General features: G+C 37.9%; 1 protein-coding gene across 6 annotated transcripts in view; it reads left to right on the top strand.

Moving 5' to 3' along the window:
- The window catches only part of ldb2a (LIM domain binding 2a), a 114,818-nt gene that overhangs the window by 76,503 nt on the left and 18,247 nt on the right, over positions 1-20,068 (top strand). For all 6 annotated transcript variants that reach the window (XM_036127172.1, XM_012870850.3, XM_012870849.3 and 3 more), the window contains exons 4-5: positions 8,183-8,305; positions 16,716-16,799. In XM_036127172.1, coding sequence (XP_035983065.1) covers positions 8,183-8,305; positions 16,716-16,799 — 207 coding nt within the window. The remainder of the gene's footprint in view (positions 1-8,182; positions 8,306-16,715; positions 16,800-20,068) is intronic.

Raw genomic sequence — 20,068 nt, 5'->3', positions numbered from 1 at the left:
TTTAGCTCCGTGGCAATGGAAGGTTATTTTGTATTCAATCACGCTGCTGTTTTGGATGTGGGAGACATTTACATGAATGCAGGCTTAGCTTCTATCTGGGGGGGAAAGAGGGGTAATTTTTATGGGCTGGGGTTGGGCGTCAGCGTATGTGTAAACAAGTTTATACTTTATTATAAGTGGAACAAGGGGAGCTCTTTTGTTATCATGTTAATAAATAAGAATGGGATGTCTCAAGTAATAGAAAAAGGAAATTTCTTTTCATGTTGTTGCTGTTCGGGTTTTCTTTGCTTTTTGTAAACAAGGCTTCTCGAAAGCAGCAGACCAAAAAAAGCTATAATATATTACAAGTGTCAGATATTAACCGTACAAAATGGGAGCAGAACAGGCTAGGCCCGGTCAACAAAAAGCTAAATTTGATGCTTGCAGCCTTGCTCTCTTTTCATCTTCACCTAAATTGGATGAGAAGAATTAATTCATTAGAAAAAAAAAAAAATTCCAATAACCGAACGTGTTCTGTCTGAGCTCCCAACAGCAGCGAGCCTGCAGCTCTGGAGGCCCGAATCTCAATCAGCTCTGCCTCGCCTCGCTTTCCCTCAAACACCACCACCACAGCACATCACCCCCACCGCCGCTTTGCTCATCCCCCTCCCCGCCTTGCCGGCTCGCTCATTCTTCCCTCGCTCTCTACTCCACCGCTCTCTCTCTCATCCCCCTCTCCTCCACCCCCGCTCCCTCGAGACGCACACACACACACACACACACACACACACACACACACACACACACACACACACACACCGCACAGACACACACACCCGCATCCTTCATCCCTGGAGAAATCATCCCCAGCTCCCAACTCGTGCTCTTGCTCTCCCTCTTTCTCTCTCGCTCTCTCTCTCTGCCTGTATCTGTCTCTTTCTGCTCCTCTGTCCGCCTTTCAAAAAGTCTAAATCTTTCCATATATATATATATATATATATATATATATATATATATATATTCTGGTATATTAAAAGTTTAGTTAGATTTGTGTCTCAATGAGCTCTAAACGCACAGTTAGAATCAATTTAATTGGTTAACCTGAGAATCCTGTAATGAGCTGAGACAGAAACAGGAAACTTTACATGTGGGTGCGTTTTAAAAACAAAAAATTAAAACAGAAAGAAATGGAGAAGGCAGTGCAATGGATACCACGGTTTAAAGAGGTAACATGTTGCTCCACAGCCTGCGTTCTTGTTAACTCCAGGTAGTTGGGTTCTTGTAATATAACCTAACAAGCTCAGTGCAATTGGTCCTCAACGCTGAGCTATCTTATTAGGACATGAATTTTGGTTTACCAAAATTGACCCCTGTAGAAACAGGGCAGGGTATTTTTTTTTTCTCCTATGCAGATCATCAGCACAAGAAACATCTTATTTTTCAGTTTCAGATTCCTATGTTATAAAAAGGTATATTGGAGAGGAATTAATATTATGCATTATCATAATTTTATTGTTTCATTAGAAATATAAAATATTAAATAATAGTAACTCTTTATTGAATGATGTTGGTGTCCATCAGAGAATGGTGAGCATGATAAACATATTCACAGTCTAGCCACTTTATTAGGCACACTTGTTCAATTGCTTGATATTTAAAATTGCAAATGAGCCAATCGCATGGCAGCAAGTCAATGCATTTAGGCATCTGCGAAGATAACTTACAGAAATTTACACTAAGTATCAGAATAGGGAGCAACAGTTAGCAACAATTATCTGGACAAAAATGTATTGTTGACTGGATCCAAATGATAGAAAGGCAACACCAGCTAACATAAAGCTTTGGTACAATAACAGTAGCTATGCACAATGTTGTGGCTGAACCCACATCGCCTTGAACCTTCAATGAATGGGCTACAGCAGCAGAAGACAAGAAACTGAGGCTGCATGTCGTACATGCTCACAAAAAATTACAGTGGTTTCCTAACATGATAAATTCACTGTACTCATATGGCTGCTGTGAAAGTGATGGTCATCTGCATTCATAATTAAATGATCATTCATAATATTTGTCTGTGCAAAATCATCAGCTTTAAATTAGTGCCCTTATGTTCTGGTATTGACTGAATCAAAGATCTAGGTTTTAAATGCATATTTGGAAGAGACAATTGTTGGCTGAGAAATCTTAAAAACATAATATTATGCTGATGCTTATCAGTTGTTAATTTTTCCAAAGCTTTGTACTTTTAATTTGAAAAGTGAAAAAAATAATTTTGCCTGTTGTAACTAAGGTTTAAGTCAATATAAAACAGAATTGATAAATACAGTGTATACGAATTGTTAACAGAGATGTATCGGTTAAATCTAAGGCTTTGTTTTGTTAATGTTTGCTTTTAGACTAATCTTCTCTAGAGTTACTATGATAGCCAAACCTAAGCTCTTCTTTTTTGTTTGAAACATTATACCCATATTTCAGGCAGACAGTACTGAAATACCATGATATATACAGTATGAGTTATGCTTCTGTTGTAAATTGTTATTGTCTGCAGCGATGATGTTGCCCTGACAGAGCATTGCAGATTCCACCTAATTTAATTTAACTGGTGGAAACATAAATGCAAGCCAGATTTAAAGACTTTCTGTTCAGCTCCCCATGTTCGCGAGTTCTTTCTCTCCCTGAATTGATGTCACTCCAACCACGGCGGAGTGTTATAATCTAACGAATGGGTGGAGCTACGGGGGGTTCTCCGTGTGGGCGAGCTCTCTAGGTGCAGGTGGAAAATGTGTGTGCGCGCCTCGCAGGGCTGAGAGGTGTTGACAAGGTGACACGGGGTGCCAATTTGAGCAAAAGCTCCCAACCTCTCAGCCACCTTCGAGTATCCCAACACCTCTATTCAGTACCCAGCAGGCCTCGCTTTCCCTGACCGGAGTGTGTTAGCTCTGAGGCCTGGGTCCTTGTTACTGGTGCCCATCTGGGGTTTGCATGCTGCGAGGCAAGCAAAAAGGAAAAGGCAACTTTGTGACACGATGGTTACCGTTCTGCTCAATCTAATTCCAGGAGATTTTTTTTTTTAACCACTGGAAAAAATGCAAAGGGATTGCGATGTGAAACTGTTTTTGTCATTCCCTTATATAGTCATTTTCATAAAATTAGAACAGAAATTCCTAAGAGGTTTGTTTGTCAGATTAAAAGTACCTTTTTGCGAAAAAAAACAACAACCCTTTAGTATTGAACATACTTTTCATTAAGCCCCCATTTCTGCATGAAAAAAATAGCTTTTTTTACTGGTATGATGCAATATTCTAATCTTAAATGCTGTGTTTTTTTTTAGCTGGAGATGGAAGAAAAATCATAATTAACAGAAATAAAGGCTTTAAAACATCATCAGTCTGTGTTAATCTATATAATGTGTTTCCCTTAATGAATTCAGTTACTAAAATAAGTGAACCTTTCAAAAATATATATATTTATATTTTAATATGACTGTATATAATAGTTAACTTTGAAACTGATGAATACTTTAGCTGTGCAGAATTTAATCGCTAATCTGTTAAAATGTAGACAAAAAAATTTTATGCTACATACAAGCAGTTCATTTATAGTTTAATAACATGATTCCGAGTCTCCTCCACCCTTATTTGCAAGGGAAAAATGTTTTGAAATTGTTTGAAATAAATTGTTGTTATGGAGATTTTGTTACTGCAAGATACCACTGTGCTACAATTCTCTTGACATGAGCTTTTTCATTTTTCTCCTGTGGCATGTTCCTGTAAGTCTGGGATGGCAAAATTAATTTACTTCCTCAAACTGCCTTTTTGTCACAATTCTGATTGTTTTAAGCTTTATATTTATTTATCTAGTAGGATAAATTGGCTGTTTTAGTTAAGTGGGTATTTTGTTATTAGTTCAACTGGCTAAAACAAATGTGGGTCTGTTTTATAATGTAAAACATTTTTTATAAACTTAAAAAAGACAAGCAAAAATGACCAAAAGTTTTCAGATCAATATTTTTTATGGACACGAGGAGGGGTGTCACTAGCTGCACTGGTGATTTTGCTAAAAGCCGTAGAAAAATGACCCCTTCCTACATCAATTAATTTACAATTATATTAACACAAATTGATTTGATGTTTAACTTGACTGCAGCACATCTGATCTAGATTTAAATGTAGGTATTTAGTACGGACGTTAGCTAAAATAGGCATAACTGCAAATAGCTGCCAGTATGAACCGTTGTATGATTCGAATATGCATCAATAGACATTTGTGGTAAACATGCGCTTCCTTGTCTTGTTTGTTTGAGGCGAATATGCAACCAAAGTTTAGAAGAGGTTAAAGTTTGCTGTTTTTAAAGTATTTTTGTCACATTATACAAATAAAATAAAACAAATTGTGAAAGTGTTTTATTCTATTTATTTATAAAACATCTTTACCAGAGGTGCCAACAACATGGTGTAAATGTAAGGCAAGTTTATTTGTGTAGCACATTTCAGTAACAAGACAATTCAAAGTGCTGAAGATGAACAAAACACAAAAAAAGAAGACATTGCAGAGGGAAGCACATTGCAGTATGTGTATAAACCACAATCAGCACAGTGCTGTGTGGGTTTAGCACAATTACTGATATCAAGGTTTCATTGAGCCTTCAGGAAAAGCGCCCCTGCCAGAGTTTATCCAGGCTTGTGTAGGACATCACCTCAACTTCTCCACCTGTAACCTGCCGCCTTTGGGCTGGCTGTAGGAAGACTGCTACACTTTCCTGCTGAAACATTTAGACAAAGTTGTCTGAAAAAGTTTTTTTTATGGTTGTGAGGGAAACAAAGTAATGTATTTTTTATTTTATTTTTTTGGGGGGGGGGGTTAAACTAAAGGAGACCCGCAGCGCTCTTATCACGTTAACACTGTTGGCAGTTTGCATGTTGCAAGCAGCGTGTCTATCAAGCAGCCTGCCTGATTAAATAGCCCAACCAGCTAACCCGCTAAACTGAGCTTGTTATGTTTGTGTTACGAGAAGAACATCAAAAAGACTCTCAGCAAGGGGCAGCATGATATTTAGTACATCACTTTAGCAGCAGTGGGAATAACTTTTGATTTTCTGGTTTTAATAAAAGCACTTAGGGCGTGCTCTTTATTTTTTCGCTTTCATATATTTCAGCTATTACCATTATACTTTTATACTGCATTGTTTTTTTATTCAAGGTTATCATTCTGTCAGAATATACGGAGCCTTGCCTCATGTAGCGTTTAAAGGCATTTAATCACTTTGATGCACTAACTGAGAATATTTAGCAAACATTGATTATGTTTATATTTATCAGAAGTAGTGATAAATGCTCATAATACTCAATTTAATGACCCTCAGCTCCTCTGTTAATTGATTGTCAGGTTGAGGCACGGTATTGAATAGTGTCTCAGCAGCGGGACACTGTTATTCTTTCTTGCTCTTTTGAGCCAGAGATCTCAGCCCCGTTGTGTGCAAGATTTATGACCCTGCTCTTAAATCAATGGGGACTCTCTGTGAGGGGCTGTAGCATTTAATGGAACACTTTTTAATTCATCTGGATTTTCTTCCTTTTAGTTTTTTTCATAAGGGAACGCTGTTTAGCTAAAAATATAATGGTTAGAGCCATTGTGAGAAAATATGAGGTTTAACAAACTGACTTTTCACTTTGGAGAAATAACCAGCTTGTGTGATTAAATCTTCTCTGTGGAAAAAAAAAAATGAAGCCATGGCTGCAATTTTGTCTCTGCACCAGTACCTCAAAGACAAACTCCTGTGCGTTTATTACACTTGGCAATTAGAGGAATGTTTTTGTCTGGTGCTGATTTAGGCCATTTACGATTTTATCTATCAGTTGCAGAGAAGCAGAAGGATTTAAAAGAGAAATTGAAGCAATATTAGAAGGCAACGCTAAGGACACAGCAGGCACTATGGAAGAAGGAATCGATAGTGCATTGTTGTTTCACTGTAGGCAATAGACCTGGGAAGCATCATAAGACACTGATTCACTGGTAAATACATTTCAAGTTATTTCACTGCTTCTGGGTATATGCCATGCAGAGAAAGAAAAAACTTTCAGGAATGATGTAAGGAATTAATTGTTGTTGTTTTTTCTGCTTCATACATACTTCAATCTTTAGTTTTAAATGCGCTGCCAGGGGGAGGAAAAATAACCCACGGCATAATTAAAAGGATTCAATCAAAGTTGAAGTTTTATACGTTTCTATTTATTTGTGGTTTGAATGCAGTGGCAAATATTTCATCCTGAATTTCAGATTTAAATCACTGTCATCATTCTTTAATTTGCAATATAAAATGTATTTAAGCTCTTTATAGCAGTTTGAAGCATGCATAATCCATGGAAACATGGTAATATTCCACATTATATCATTTTAACTTAATTAAGTTATCACTTTCAGACAATTATCTATCTGTTTCTTAATTAGCTTAGTAATCATCCAGTCCTAGCAAACATGCGACTGATCACGCTTCAAACACTCAATTGTCAGACATGCAAAAGAGCTTCAAGACCAAAAGCTTCCAAACTGTATTAAAGAAGAAACCAAATAATTATTCCCAAGTTTGTCATTACACGTTGTCTTTATTCATGTTGCTATTATTAAGTACAGCAAGCTTGACTTTAACAAATGGGACAATAAATACAAAGCAGATAACAAACCAATTTGTGGTACAAAAAAATATAGTTTAGGAAATCAATTAGTTTGCAATGTTTTTAAGACAAATAAATGCAAATATGCAATCAGAATGGAAATTACGCTGAAGATCATTTTATTTTGTAGAATTATATGGGTGAGAGTGAGGCAGGAGCTAGGAGTTTATGCTGTAACTGGTGAGTTGCCGGTTTAAACCCTCGTACTGACCATCTCAGTCGTTGTGCCCTTGGGCAAAACACTTTGCAGGTTTTGCTTGATGCCGGTGGCACCGACTCTATAGCAGCCCCGCTTCCGTCAGTCTGCTCCAGAGCAGCTGTGGCTACAAAGTAGCTCACCACCGCCCGCCGGTGACTGGAAATGACCGATTAAATTTACTGTTATAAGTAATAATATTTATTAAAAGAAATATTAAAGATCAATGGAATAATAGAGTGCTATACATGATGTTTTATTTCTTACTGGCTATAATTACTTCAGTGATTTTGTGCACAAGTTTTATACATTGTTGCATATGTTGTTACGTATAATCTACAAGTTTTTGCCCGCATGAAACATTTTATTGGTGAACAAAACTTTTTCTCCCTCTCTCTCTCTCTCTTTAATCAGCAATGGGTAAATATCTCAGGAAACGGGGCTTTTCACTAAAAGTGGAAAACATTTCACGGTATCTAATTTTCTATTTTTAACAGCGTAGAGACGGTTTTCCATGCAGGATTTTAGAGCCGTTGATATTCTCTGTATCTTTTTTTCTTCATATTTTTTTTGTATAACTGAGTGTGTTGGCACGTAAATAACAGAGGTAGTTGGCTGGGAACTGAGGTGGGGGGGGGGGGGGGGGGGGTCGCGGTGGTAGGATGAAGGGTTGGTGGTGGTGGGGGAGGTGGGGGACAGTATGGCCGCTAGCCTCTTTCTTGTTGATCCTCAGGAGACCATCTGCGCTGGGGGCATTGATTAGAGTGTGTCTGGTGGGATTACATCTTTGCTGTTGCCATGCCAACTAATCAGCTGATTCCCCCCCCCCTCCCCCCTCTCTCTGTCTGTCTCTCCCTTTCTCTCTCTCTCTCTTTCCCGTCTCTTGCCTGGTTGTCACAGCAACGAAATACGGGGAAGCGCAAGAGCCCCGGCAAGAGCTGGATTCAGCTAAAGGGGCGAAATAATATATTTTTTTCCCTCTCCGTTTCCCCCGCTCTGGCTCTCTTCGTCTCCTCCTAATTGGCAACTCTCTCTGACCTGAAGTTCTTTTGTCTCTGGTGTAAACACACCCCTCAGCAGATTACATTTTATTTTTGCATTTTAGGGGCCCAATGACAGAATAAATAGTAGGATCGCGACAGCTTGAAAAGTCCTTGAACAAATTCCAGAAACGAAACAAAACAGTTCCAGCATTTCTATGGAAATCGTACCCGAACAATGAACTGTAAAGTCGTTTTCCTGTGCTAGACTTATCTTATAGCTGCCTACCAGCCCGCTCAAGAGATATAAAGGTGAGGAAATGTGGGGTGACAGTAAATATGTGATCTTTCTCCAGGTGTGTACAGAGGGTCGGTTGATACTGGAGTTTGCCTTCGACGATCTGATGAGGATCAAGACGTGGCACTTTACCATCCGGCAGTACCGGGAACTCATCCCGCGCAGCATCCTCGCCATGCACGTAAGTGTGCGACCGCTGACGAACCACAGAGGGAGCGCCGATTTCTTCCGCTTTTCCCACACTTCACTGTTATTAACCAAATATCAGTATCAGAGAGACATACAATGAGAATATATGAAATGCAATTTTCAAATGATTGTTTATTTTCTAAGATGAATAAGTTTTGGAACCAACCTGGCCCTTTGTGACACAGGTAGTTGCCCCTTACAGCCAATCATGTAACTGGTTGTTCCACGCTTGGCAGCAACGACTGCCTTCAAACATTTCTGGTTACTGACAATGAGACTTTTATATTACTGTGGATGAGTTTTGGCCCGCTGATCTTGACAGAGGAGTTTTTATTCAGCCACATTGGAGGATTTGTTGAGCATTAATGACTAGTTTGAGTTTGTGACACATCATCTCACTTGGATTTAAGTCCACACCTATAATAGGGCTCTCCACAACCTAAATAGTGTTTCCTTTCAGCCATTCAAATGTGGATTCTGTGTTGCATTTTGGACCACTGTCTGCATAACGCACGTTTGCTTGAGTTTAGGGTCACAAACTGATGCGCTGGCGTTCTTTTTGGAATTTTCTTATTTGGAGATGAATTTATAATGTTATTAGTCATAGAAAGTCATTCAGGTCTTGAAACAGGGAACTGAATATTAACGTTACTCAGGTTGATATTTAATTTTGGTCTCGTGGCACTGAATGTCCACTTTGGGCAACTTTTTGACTAAGAGATTGTCGATCCCACATTGCTGAGACACCTTTAAGAGCTTTTTTAGGCATGTGCCAACAAAGTAATATGAAATAATTACTGCAAACTATGACTTAAAAGACCAAAAAATAAGAGCTTTGTCTGAAAAAAGAATATAATACAGCAAACAAAGGTTACATGAATATTCTTCTTAATTCCACTAAATGCATTGGTCAGCCTGTGACTGCAATGGCAACATAGAAGTATAGAGATTTATCATGAAACCAAAAAAATATAAAAACAGAAAGTAATAGTAAGAGGCTGTACAGTAAGGGCACATTTAAAACAAAATACTATGCAGATTTAAAAAAATGGCACACTAAGATTCCAAGAAATGTGTAACTGAGTAGTAGAATTTAGGAAAATATTTGCAATACGCTCTATCAGAAATCCAAAGCAGCTCTTTAGATGAAAGCAGTGACAATTTTACATGCTGGTCTTATTTATGAAGAGGCATCAGGGTCAGTTTTATTTCAAAGTTATTGCTGAAATCCTTCAAGGTAACATGATCTGAACTTGCGCTCTGAATAATGTAAAGTTTACTGCAGCACAGGATCTGAAACAAAGTGAATTCAGAGGTCACTGTTTTCAGTTTGTCAAGAATTGAATTCAATGCTTGAAAATAAAATAGATTGAATTAAATTACAACCACTCGTGTTGTTTTCATTGTAGATCAGTTCTCTGTTTTATTTCGGTGCAGAAGAGGAGGTTTATGAAGAGTTGAATGCTGTTGTCTTCCCTCTTTTTATGATGCATTTGAAGCACATTTTACAGTAAAAGGTTTCGATTCAAACTTTCAAATTTCTTTATGAGTACACAGCTTGACCGTGAAACGGCAATTACAATTTTCCCCCTCATCATGCGACAAAAAAGATGGAATCCACTGTAAAATGTGAATCAAAAGAGAACATTTAAACATTTCAAATTGTACATTTTACTGAAAATGTGGATGGGCTCTGTTGCCTTGCAACAAGAAGGTTTGAATCCCGACTCATGGCCTTCTTTCACTGTGCGATTTTAGCAGTCTCAAAAGACTACTACATGACACACAAGGCAATGTGGATTTCATAATTTTTGGTACGATGTCAAGTTTGATGTGGGCACATGGTCCGATCACCATTTAAGTCACTTACGACGAATGACAATAAGCAATTGCATCACCGTCTTCCATCTAGCTACAGCACCGGCTGGGAGGGATGGGTGCCTTTCACATTTGAACCGATACGGTACAGATCCCCAGTACCTAGGAAGCGATACTGGTTCTCAGCGGTACCTGTTTTTGGAACTTTTGTGTATTTTTATGGTAATAAATGTAAAAAAAATAAATTAAATAAAAACAGTATTAAAAACATATTTTATCTCGCAATGGTATTTCCATGTACATCTAGCCGTTTCTCAATTACAGGGCTCATGGGTTGCAGTTTTATAAAAAAAATACCAAATGTTATCTGTTATCAGATTCCCAATGAGCCCATTTTGGGGAAAAAAAATAGTTGAAGTTAAAAGTAGCGAGTGACAATGCAGGCGCTTAAGGAACAGCTGAATTGCTGTAGTTCTTATGTCACACAGTTGCAGATAAAATCGGCACAGAGAAAATAAAAAGTAATTATGACATCTGTTCTCATAAAATGTGTCTGACATTTGATTTTTTTTTTAACATTCCCAATTCACTTTGGGTTTATTTGAGATTAACTCTTTTGTTTAGGCTTCATAATTTTAATGTTTCAATGCCGAGGGGCGGCAAACCAGTGAGTGTTTATGTATGCTTGTAATCTTTTGGCATCCATGTGACTTCATGCAGGTCTCTAATTGGTTACTTAAAGATTTTCTTCTCTGCAACCAATCACTGCCTGGCAGCTTAGATGAGCAGATTTTTTAAAAAAGAAGCGCAGATGAGAACGTCACTCAAACGTACGGAAGAGTAAGACAACAACGACAAGACAGGAGAGAATGACGCAGCAAGCAGAAATGTAATTATTAATTTAAAAATTAATGATTTCACAAGGCTTTCACTGGAGGAAAATGAGTGGATAGAAAACTTGAACCGAACCGACCAGACTTAGAAATCCATCAGCAGGCAAGCGACCACAGATGGATTTATGATGGATTTATATTTAAGTAGAGTTTATTGTTGTGTTGTAATTAGGGCTGGGCAACGATTAAAATATTTAATCGCGATTAATCGTGATTAATCGCATTGTATTTACAAACTCCAAGAATGAATTCAAAAGTAGTGTAAAGAGCACTTTTATTTTAATGTTCTGCTGCCATATGAACAAAAGTGTTGTAACATTTGTAGCACTTATCAGTAACACATATTTAGTTTAAAGCTCAACTTAAACATGTAAAACAAAAAATAGCAATAATAATAAATTAAAGCTTATTGCCACTGACAGGGAATTATTTATGGGGAAAAAATCTACCAAAAACAGGCAATTTCTGAGGTAACAGCAGGGAGCAGCATTACCATTTTATGTTTAATACCAAAGTTTAACTTGGCAGTGGTTACAACTAACTTGTTTCCGTCATATTCGTTGCTGGAAGAACTTTAAACTGAAATGCTTGCTAACTCGATATGCTTGCGTTGCTTGCGTTTATTTGACGTTGATACGCGGTTTTTTGTTGTTGTGCATATAGTGAATGGCAGGGAAAAACAGGCAAAAACACATGGATACTTTGAAACGAGAAGCGACTTCACCGACGGCGTCTAAGCAGACCCCCCCCGCTCCGCTCCGCTCCGCACAAAACTTGTTCCGGCCGTCAACTCACCGCCTCGCCTAACGGGAAACACCGCCTTCCACATGTCGGCTTTGTTTTTTTCCGGCCAGCACCTTTCTTCTTCTTTGCATCCGAGGCTTGGCTGACAGCGAGGTTATTGGCGCATTATCGCCACCTACTGTTCTGATTCAAACCCCTACACCGCAGCAACAGACCTTCACAAAATAAAAGCATGTGTGCAACATGCGTTAATGCGCGTTAAAGAAAATATCGCCGTTAATAGTCTAATGAGTTAACGCGAAATTAACGCGTTAACTTGCCCAGCCCTAGTTGTAATCTCTGAACTCCGGTCCTAAGTGTAACTTTTCAGCAATTTTTGCAAGCCTCATCAAACTTTTAGCAATTATGACTCAATAGCGTGTTGTTTTCTCCTAACACAACACGGGTTAAAGGAATTAAAAAGTTTTCTTCTTTCTTTTGGGGGATTTTTTTTCAACTTTGCAAGACGTTTTTGTTTTGTTTGGGCCTGAAGACCAGTCAAACTTTATTTTTATTTTTTTCTACCTTACTTTACTCTGGACTGAAAGAGAAGGAGGATTATTTTTTCTTCCATTTCCAGACATCTTTGTAAAGATCCTTTAGGCCGCATGGGATGGTGAAGTGAAACACTGTAACTGACTAACAATTGTCTTACATGGGAAATTGTCATTAGTCTGATGATTAACATTCTACAGATACTAGGAGCCATGGGTTAGAAAATATTACTACAAAATGTACTAGTTTTAGGTTCACTTGTGCTGAAAGTTGGGGCTTTTTTCCAAATTGTTAAAAAAAAAAAACACAATGGTGTGTGAGCTGAATTTGAAAAAATGCCTATTTCAGAAATGGAAGAAAATGGTCCAGGAAACTCTAAAAGGCTTAGAGTATAATAGAAATATGCTTCACTTTTCTTCAGTGCTGACATTTAGGTGTACCAATAGTGAAGAGAAACGCAGATTTACACAAAGTACAAACAATCTAAAAATCTGGATTAACTGGTAAAGGCAAATTTACAACATAAGAAATAATCCTGAATAGTATATTCAGGCTAACAAAAATGTTTAACAGAATAGCTTGATGCTATTCTGTGCACTGTGCCTGTATGTATATGTGTGCATAAAACAATAAAAGACTGTTTAATTACGCACAAAAATAACAATATAGCAGTGCTTTTCTTGCCTTTTTGGGGCAACTTAAAAAACACCAATTATTTGACACTTGTGCTGTTATTCGAAAAAGATTAGGTTAGAGTTAAAAAATGGGTTGTTACATTAAAGTCATCACGTTCTTTCAGAGATCCCATACATTTTAACAAAGTTGATGGGGCCGTGGCTCCAGGTTCTTCAACATTAGACATTTGCTTTTACATAGTCCATGCATACAAGCACATAGGGGCCATACAAACCACTGAGCTCCACAGCAAATAAAATTCAACTGGGAATTTTATTTGCTTTGCATCTGCAATCATATAATAGAATTTTATGTAAAATTGTATTTACTTTCATAATCAGCAAATCATTATAGAACCTAAATGTCTTTGTAATGTACAAATTTACAATATATTATCAACCAAATAAAGCACATCAGATCTCTACTTTTAGGGACTCTGAATGTTCTTATTTAAAACCATTAAGCACATTTTCCTGGGAAAGAACATGGCTTAGAGCTCTTAAATAACTTCATATTTAAATTTGTGAAATACATAATTGATCCTTAAGCAAAGCCTGACTTGGTGTTTGGTGCCAAGAGTGAAAACCTTGCTAGGAGGCACAGAAATGAGATGCTTGTTGTAGTCGGTCACCAGAGTTGTTTGCTCCTCAGGATGGACTTTGGTTCAGCTTTCACTTTTGAAACAGCCAGTTTTAGATCTGTCCACAGATTCTTCTTTTCTGAGATTCTGGTCTAGAGACTGAGTAGGACTCCATAATGCGTTTTTTCTTGGGCCACTCCTTTGGTGCTTTGGTGATAGGTTTTGGGTAATGTTCTGCAGGAAGACTCCCATCCAATGCTCCCTCGTTGTGGTAAGGCAAAATCTGTTACCAATGGTTTTCTTGGTGACTGCGGCCCCGCTCCTTTGAGATCATTAACAAGGTCATTCTGAGTAGTTCTGGTCTGATCCCCTACCTCTTTCTGAATTACACTATGAGCTAAGATCTTGTAGGGTGGTGTAGACGGTGGCCGACTGATTATTAACTTATACTTTGTCCATTTAAGAGTAATTGTTTCCTATATATATATATATATATATATATATATATATATATATATATATATATATATATATATATATATATATATATATATATAGTAATTAATTTCACTGCTGTTTCTTTCATTTATTTGCCTTTTTTATTGGTATTACTGAAATGATTTAGCAGGGGTGATCATTGAGCAAAAAGGGTTTTTATCAAAGTAAAAACAATCCCTTTTCAATTGCAAAGCATAGGTTTTCCCTTTCATCATTGTTATTTTTTTGCACATGTAACTTCTTCAACTTGCTATAGAACGAAGGCAGGATTAGTTTCTTTTTAACGTGGGTTTAAAGGTATAAAAGCCAGCCTTGCTTTTTGCCTGAAACTTCTTATGAATTTCACTCACCAATAAATTGGCCCCTCTGGGTATTCACGTTAATTCCTGGAGAGTGGGATATTGTGGGCTGTTGCAGGTCCCGGCCAGGTCTTCTGTGATTTGTGTTTGAGTGTAAGTACATTCTTTTGATCGCTGCCTGGGCTAATGAAAGGAAAGTTGAGACTACAGATTCTAGCTGCTTTGGAAAGGTCCACATTTTTGAAGCTTCTGCGTCACCATTTATTTAAGTGTGCAGCTAGGAGTAAGCATGGTTTATCTATTTTGTAATAAAAAAACAACTTTAATTAATGGTGTTTGAAAACCCTTCAAACCTGTTGTGTTGTTGCAGTTGCTAGTTTTACCTTTTTCTCCAGTTTGTTCCATGAGAGCATCAATAAATCTAAAATTATTTAAAAATATGATTAAATGCAGTTATTGTATACAGTAACTTGTGCTTATGGGTCTGTGACTAGAGTTTCCTAAAAAAGACTGCAGTGAAGTTGTTAAAATATATATATTTTTTATCATCGCTTTTATTTATTTCTAAAATATACTCCACAAAATATCCTGATAAACTCATAGGTCTAAATTGCCCTCCCCTAGTTGTAATCAGTTTATTAGTGGACATCGCATGTGAATGCTACAACTTCTGCAGAAGATACTAAAGGCTAACCTCACAAAGTCACCTGTCAGTGACTGAATTCAAGTTTTTTAACTAAAAGCAATTTATTTTGATTTATTTGATAAAATATCAAGTTGGTTCACTTGCAATATTTTTCAATAAAATAGCAAACATGCTTAACAAAGTCCTTTTTAGAAATTAGTTGAACGTGATGTCACAAAATATTAGATAAAAGTGCACTTTTTCCAAGTATAAAATGCATACTAGGATGGATATCAGAAGTTGCAAATGTGTCTGTTTTAAGCATCTTTACTTTGCAATCTAATTGTTAATTTTCTTAATTTTCAGTTCTTTTGGTTCCTCCCCACCAAAAAAAGCAACAACAAACAATTAAATAGTTACCAGATTTAATCACCACTATGACAAAATTTCATTTAGAATTAATTGCCATTAAAAACATACTTAATTACTTTAATAAAATTAAAGTCCTTAAATTTCCATCACCAAGGAAGATTAAGAGATACATATTTTGGATGTTATATATGAGCAAAGATGTCTGAAGATGTGTTTCTTCGCTCCGTTGGGAATGAAAGACATTATGTCTTTTTTGACTCTTATCAGCTGCTGTAGTTTGCTTTGAGGATTGTTTTTTGTCGCCTCTTAGATTTAATTTATGTCCTCATTTTTAAACTTCATAAGTGACCTTCTAATCTGGTTTGAACTCCTTTGTTTGCTGGGCTTCCTGAGCTGATCGGCTCTGTCTCCGCTGCTCCACACGTGTCAGCATCTCCTCAAGTTTCTTCTGTTGTTGATGCATCGCTGTACCAGTGATGCCAAGAAAAATACGTGTACAGTGCATTCATCCTAATTCTGCTTGATGAGTGAAGTAATTCAGACTGTGATCCTGCCAGCTGTCAAATGATGCACACTAGTTCAGTCCTGCCATCACTCATGCTGGTCTGCTGACGGTACAAAAGGACTCCCCCGCTTCCCTCTTGACTTTCCCCACACAGAGATGCGACTGGAGATGGAATTATGCATTTTTCATGAGCCACTGAATCCAAGTGTGCTCGCTGCTTCTGCTCTGTCTGGGCTGTGTTTAGGTATGTCAATACCTCCAGCTTTTTATGATGTGAATGCGTATCTGTGGAGCAAACAAGCTTAGGGAAAAAACTCTTCAGATTTATCCTTATAATTGCCTACTCCAACTTTTTTTTTAAATATTCCGTTCTCTACAAAACATGCAGACTATTTAGTTATTGTGTTTATCATATTTTGGTATTTGTTTTTTGTATTAATTGTGTTTGTGCATCATGCAAATTAACCACCTTGCCACACGGTATCTATGTTTCATAAACAGTACAAAGCAAAGCGTATAAAACCAGGAGTTTGTTTTGTTTTTGTTTTTTTGGACTACATTCTTCTGTAACTTGTCATTATTTATTCAATGCTCTCTGCAGCCCAGGCCCGACATACCCACAGTCAGCAATTATAAAATCTAGTAAATACAAAAAAAAAAAAAAAAAACACTATAAATGCTGCTAAATGTTAACAATGTAACTGATCGGCTGCCAAATTAGCAAAACTGTACAGTCAAATGAAAATCAAATAGCTCAATTTAATGCTAATTAGCTAAACTATTGTCCAGCCGGATGCCACATGGGCTGAAATATACATAAATTTTCCTTTTTTTGTTTATTTTGTGCTGCTGACTTTAGGCGCAAGACCCTCAGGTGCTGGAACAACTGTCCAAAAACATCACGCGCATGGGCTTGACCAACTTCACCCTCAACTACCTCAGGGTGAGTACCTTGCTTGTGTATGCGCGGGTGTGTGGTTTGTTTGTGTGTGTGTGTGTGTGTGTGGGGGGCGGGGGGGGGGATCCTTTAGCTTCTGGTTTAGTGTTGATCCAGTCTCTCCCGATGTACCCCAAGGAGCTATTCTTATCCATTTTCATACATGGGAAAATTGTTACTCATAATTTCTAATTAAGGCGCATGTCTAGACAGCATGCTGTTGTTTTTATTTTGCAGGATGTTCATGCTTCTTCAGTTGTCACAGGCTGGTTGTCAGAAAATATTACATGCTCCGCAATCAAGTTGTAATTTTTATACAGATATTTTGCACTTGCAGGTGTTTGAAGGCCTTTGTTATTTTAATGCTCTCTTCTCCTGCACGTTGCCTTAAATTTACATTAAAAGCCAAAGCTCTTTACTATGGGGGTTTTTCCGCATTTCATTGTGTATATTCAAAGAAATATTGATATAACAATTTTTTTTCTCGACATTTTAACATGTAGTAATATGTGATATAAGCTCGCCGAATGTGTTGGAGGTGATTTCAGCGGGTTTTGTTTGTGTTTTTGCAACACCACAGTTGACTGACAGGTACAATTTTCAAATGGGGGAACGAGAGGAGAGAAACGGGGAGAGGAAAGAATTAATTGGATACAGAAAATTAGCATAACATTAATGAACGCTCCCTGTTGAGACTCATAATTGTGAAATGGCGCGAATCAGAGTACGGCACCTTCGCAGCTTATTATAGCCGAGTGAAGAAAAACACACAGGGAAGAAGCGAGGGAGCAGGATGGTGTTTTTTTTTTTTTTTTTCTATAACAAAGATTTTCTATACAGAAGGCGACTCCAGCACAGCTGAAAGGGGAGGACGCGTAATTCAAGCATCTTTAATTACAAACTAAAGGTTTCCTTTCTGCTCTTTCTGTATTTTGGTGATTCACGGGGTCAGCACTTAAGAAATAAAATGGTGTTTATGCCTTGAGTGCTGAAAACTTGCATTTAATGGGAGAGGTTAAGGTGTTTGTGTCTAAACTGTCTCCATGGGACTCATGAACCCTGAAATAGCCCACATATCTCGTTTTGTCTGGTAAATTTAGACTTCTTTCCTAAGATAAACTTTTGCTCGGTTAGGATTGTTAATGAGCATTATTTTACTTTATTCTGTAACCATGGAGGATATTTTAAAAATGCATTTGAAGTTTGGGGAAAAAAACCCACAAAGCTGACATTTGAAGATTTAAAACTTAAAACAGCTTCATAACAAGATACATAAATAACCCAAAATAGATTTCCTTTTCGCACTTCTAATCATCACCTCAGATCCATCTTATGTCTGATTCTTAAGTCTGGAAACCCCGGCTGTATAGTCAACAGGTAGCACGCTTTTGTCATTCTTATCTGAGATTGTCGATGTAAAATAGTCCCTTTCCTCACATTAAACTAGTAATAACGTGCCTTTGGAAAAGGCCTTTCCCAGCGTTTATCAGCCCCTCCAAGAGAGGATGACGGCTTCCTGGCTAAAGGGGCAACAATTCGCCTTCTCTCCCGCTCAAACACACACAAGCACGCACACACACATCTTTTTTTTTTTTTATTTGTAGTGTTTAAGCCTTTCCATGTATTGGAGCTGCTGGCTTCCTACTATTCAGCCTGAAAATAGCCCTTGTTTTCAGGCAGAGAGCCAGAGCTTGTTGGCTGAGCCGGGGAGGGATATTACTGTGTCAGGAGGGAACCATCAGAGGAGAACACTGGATTAGTCTGCCACAGGGATGCTCACTTTACCTCTAGCGGCATAGCATCCAAACACAACCTTACATCCCAGCTGAGGAAAAAGCAGCACACGTTGCTGTGTTCATGTAGGGTAATTTGGCTTGAGCAGCTGACTTCGCTGCTATTAGATCGACTGGTTTAAAACCTGGAGAACATCCATCATTTCTGCTCGGATTCTAATGTTGCAGCCGGAGTTGCATAAAAGCCTCCGATGCTGCTTTACAAACAGCTGTGGGCGGACTGTACTGCATTCATGTGTCCTGCAAAGGTTTCTTTTATTTTCTTCTTATTTTACTGTACAGGCCGCTTCGGGATGGAAATAACCCGTTGATTAGAACTGACATCAGGAAAGTAGGAGTGGTGGGATGCTGAAGGTCAGATGAGATCATTTGAGCATGCAACGAATGATTAACAGTCTCCTTTTCTTTCAGTAATGACTATGAGAGTGCCCTTGAGCAACTTAGTAAACCCACGCCTATCGTCACTGCAGCAATTCTGACCTTATATTACAATCTGATTAGGAGACAGCAACTATGTGGACACATTAGAGTAGTTAACACTCAGCTGTTGGGAAGCTGCACTGGCCAAGTCAATCAGTAGGGAAACGTGTGGAAAAGTAGAGTGTTTGATTTATTCTGTCATTTCCAGGTCAGGTTGGATGTTCATTTCTAACCTTTTATCTTTATTGTCTAAAGTTGTTTTCCTCCATATTTCCATCCTAATATGAAACCTGGACCCTTGTGTTTTTAACTCGTTTCAGACTTATTTGTAAACCATCCATATTTTTACATAATATGTTTTTTAATCAATTGTCTTCCGACAATATCTATGAGACGCTTCAATCTGCCTTAATGTACAACAGTAGAGAAACAGGTGCTCTTAGTGGCCTTAGTGGCCACGTTCCTTTGGTGGTTTAGGTCATACTTTACTGGACTGAGCTTGAGTCATTTTCCACAGCAGCTGTTCACCTCACTTCTGGGATTCCCCAAGGTTCTGTCTTAAGCCCTCTTTGCTTTCTACTATTGTCATTGCTGCTTCACTTGATTAAAAAAAAAAGCAAAACAACACCTCTAATTGCTTTGCTGGTTATGTCCAGATCTAGCTGCTCCTGAGACCAAACAGCAAGGATTTCACTTTAACCTTTGACTACAAGGTTAAATCCTGGACAGCCAGTAACTTTTTAAACATAAATTAAACATTAGAATAAAATAATTTTGCTTGGGCAGAAAAACCCTGACTTTATCTTTGGCCTCTTAAACTTTCATTTCCACACAACTGTCAGACTAGCCAACTTGCCAATCTGGCGAACTTTTTGGGTAAAGTCCAGGTTTTTATTGCCATAGTTCATCTCTCTCTCAAAGATCTAGAGATCCCCACTTTAATAACTTCTTGAACTAATTACACTATGGTGTTGATCAGTCAATAATACATTGTCTACAGCCAGTTCTCACATTGAGACAGTGAAAACATGATCACGTTTCAGCTCTTGCTTGCTCTTAATG

The sequence above is a fragment of the Fundulus heteroclitus genome, chromosome 23 (genome assembly GCF_011125445.2).
Source record: "Fundulus heteroclitus isolate FHET01 chromosome 23, MU-UCD_Fhet_4.1, whole genome shotgun sequence".
In the NCBI taxonomy this organism is placed as follows: Eukaryota; Metazoa; Chordata; class Actinopteri; order Cyprinodontiformes; family Fundulidae; genus Fundulus; species Fundulus heteroclitus.
The sequence above is the reverse complement of the archived record's forward strand: the minus strand, read 5'-3'. Positions and strand labels throughout refer to the sequence as shown.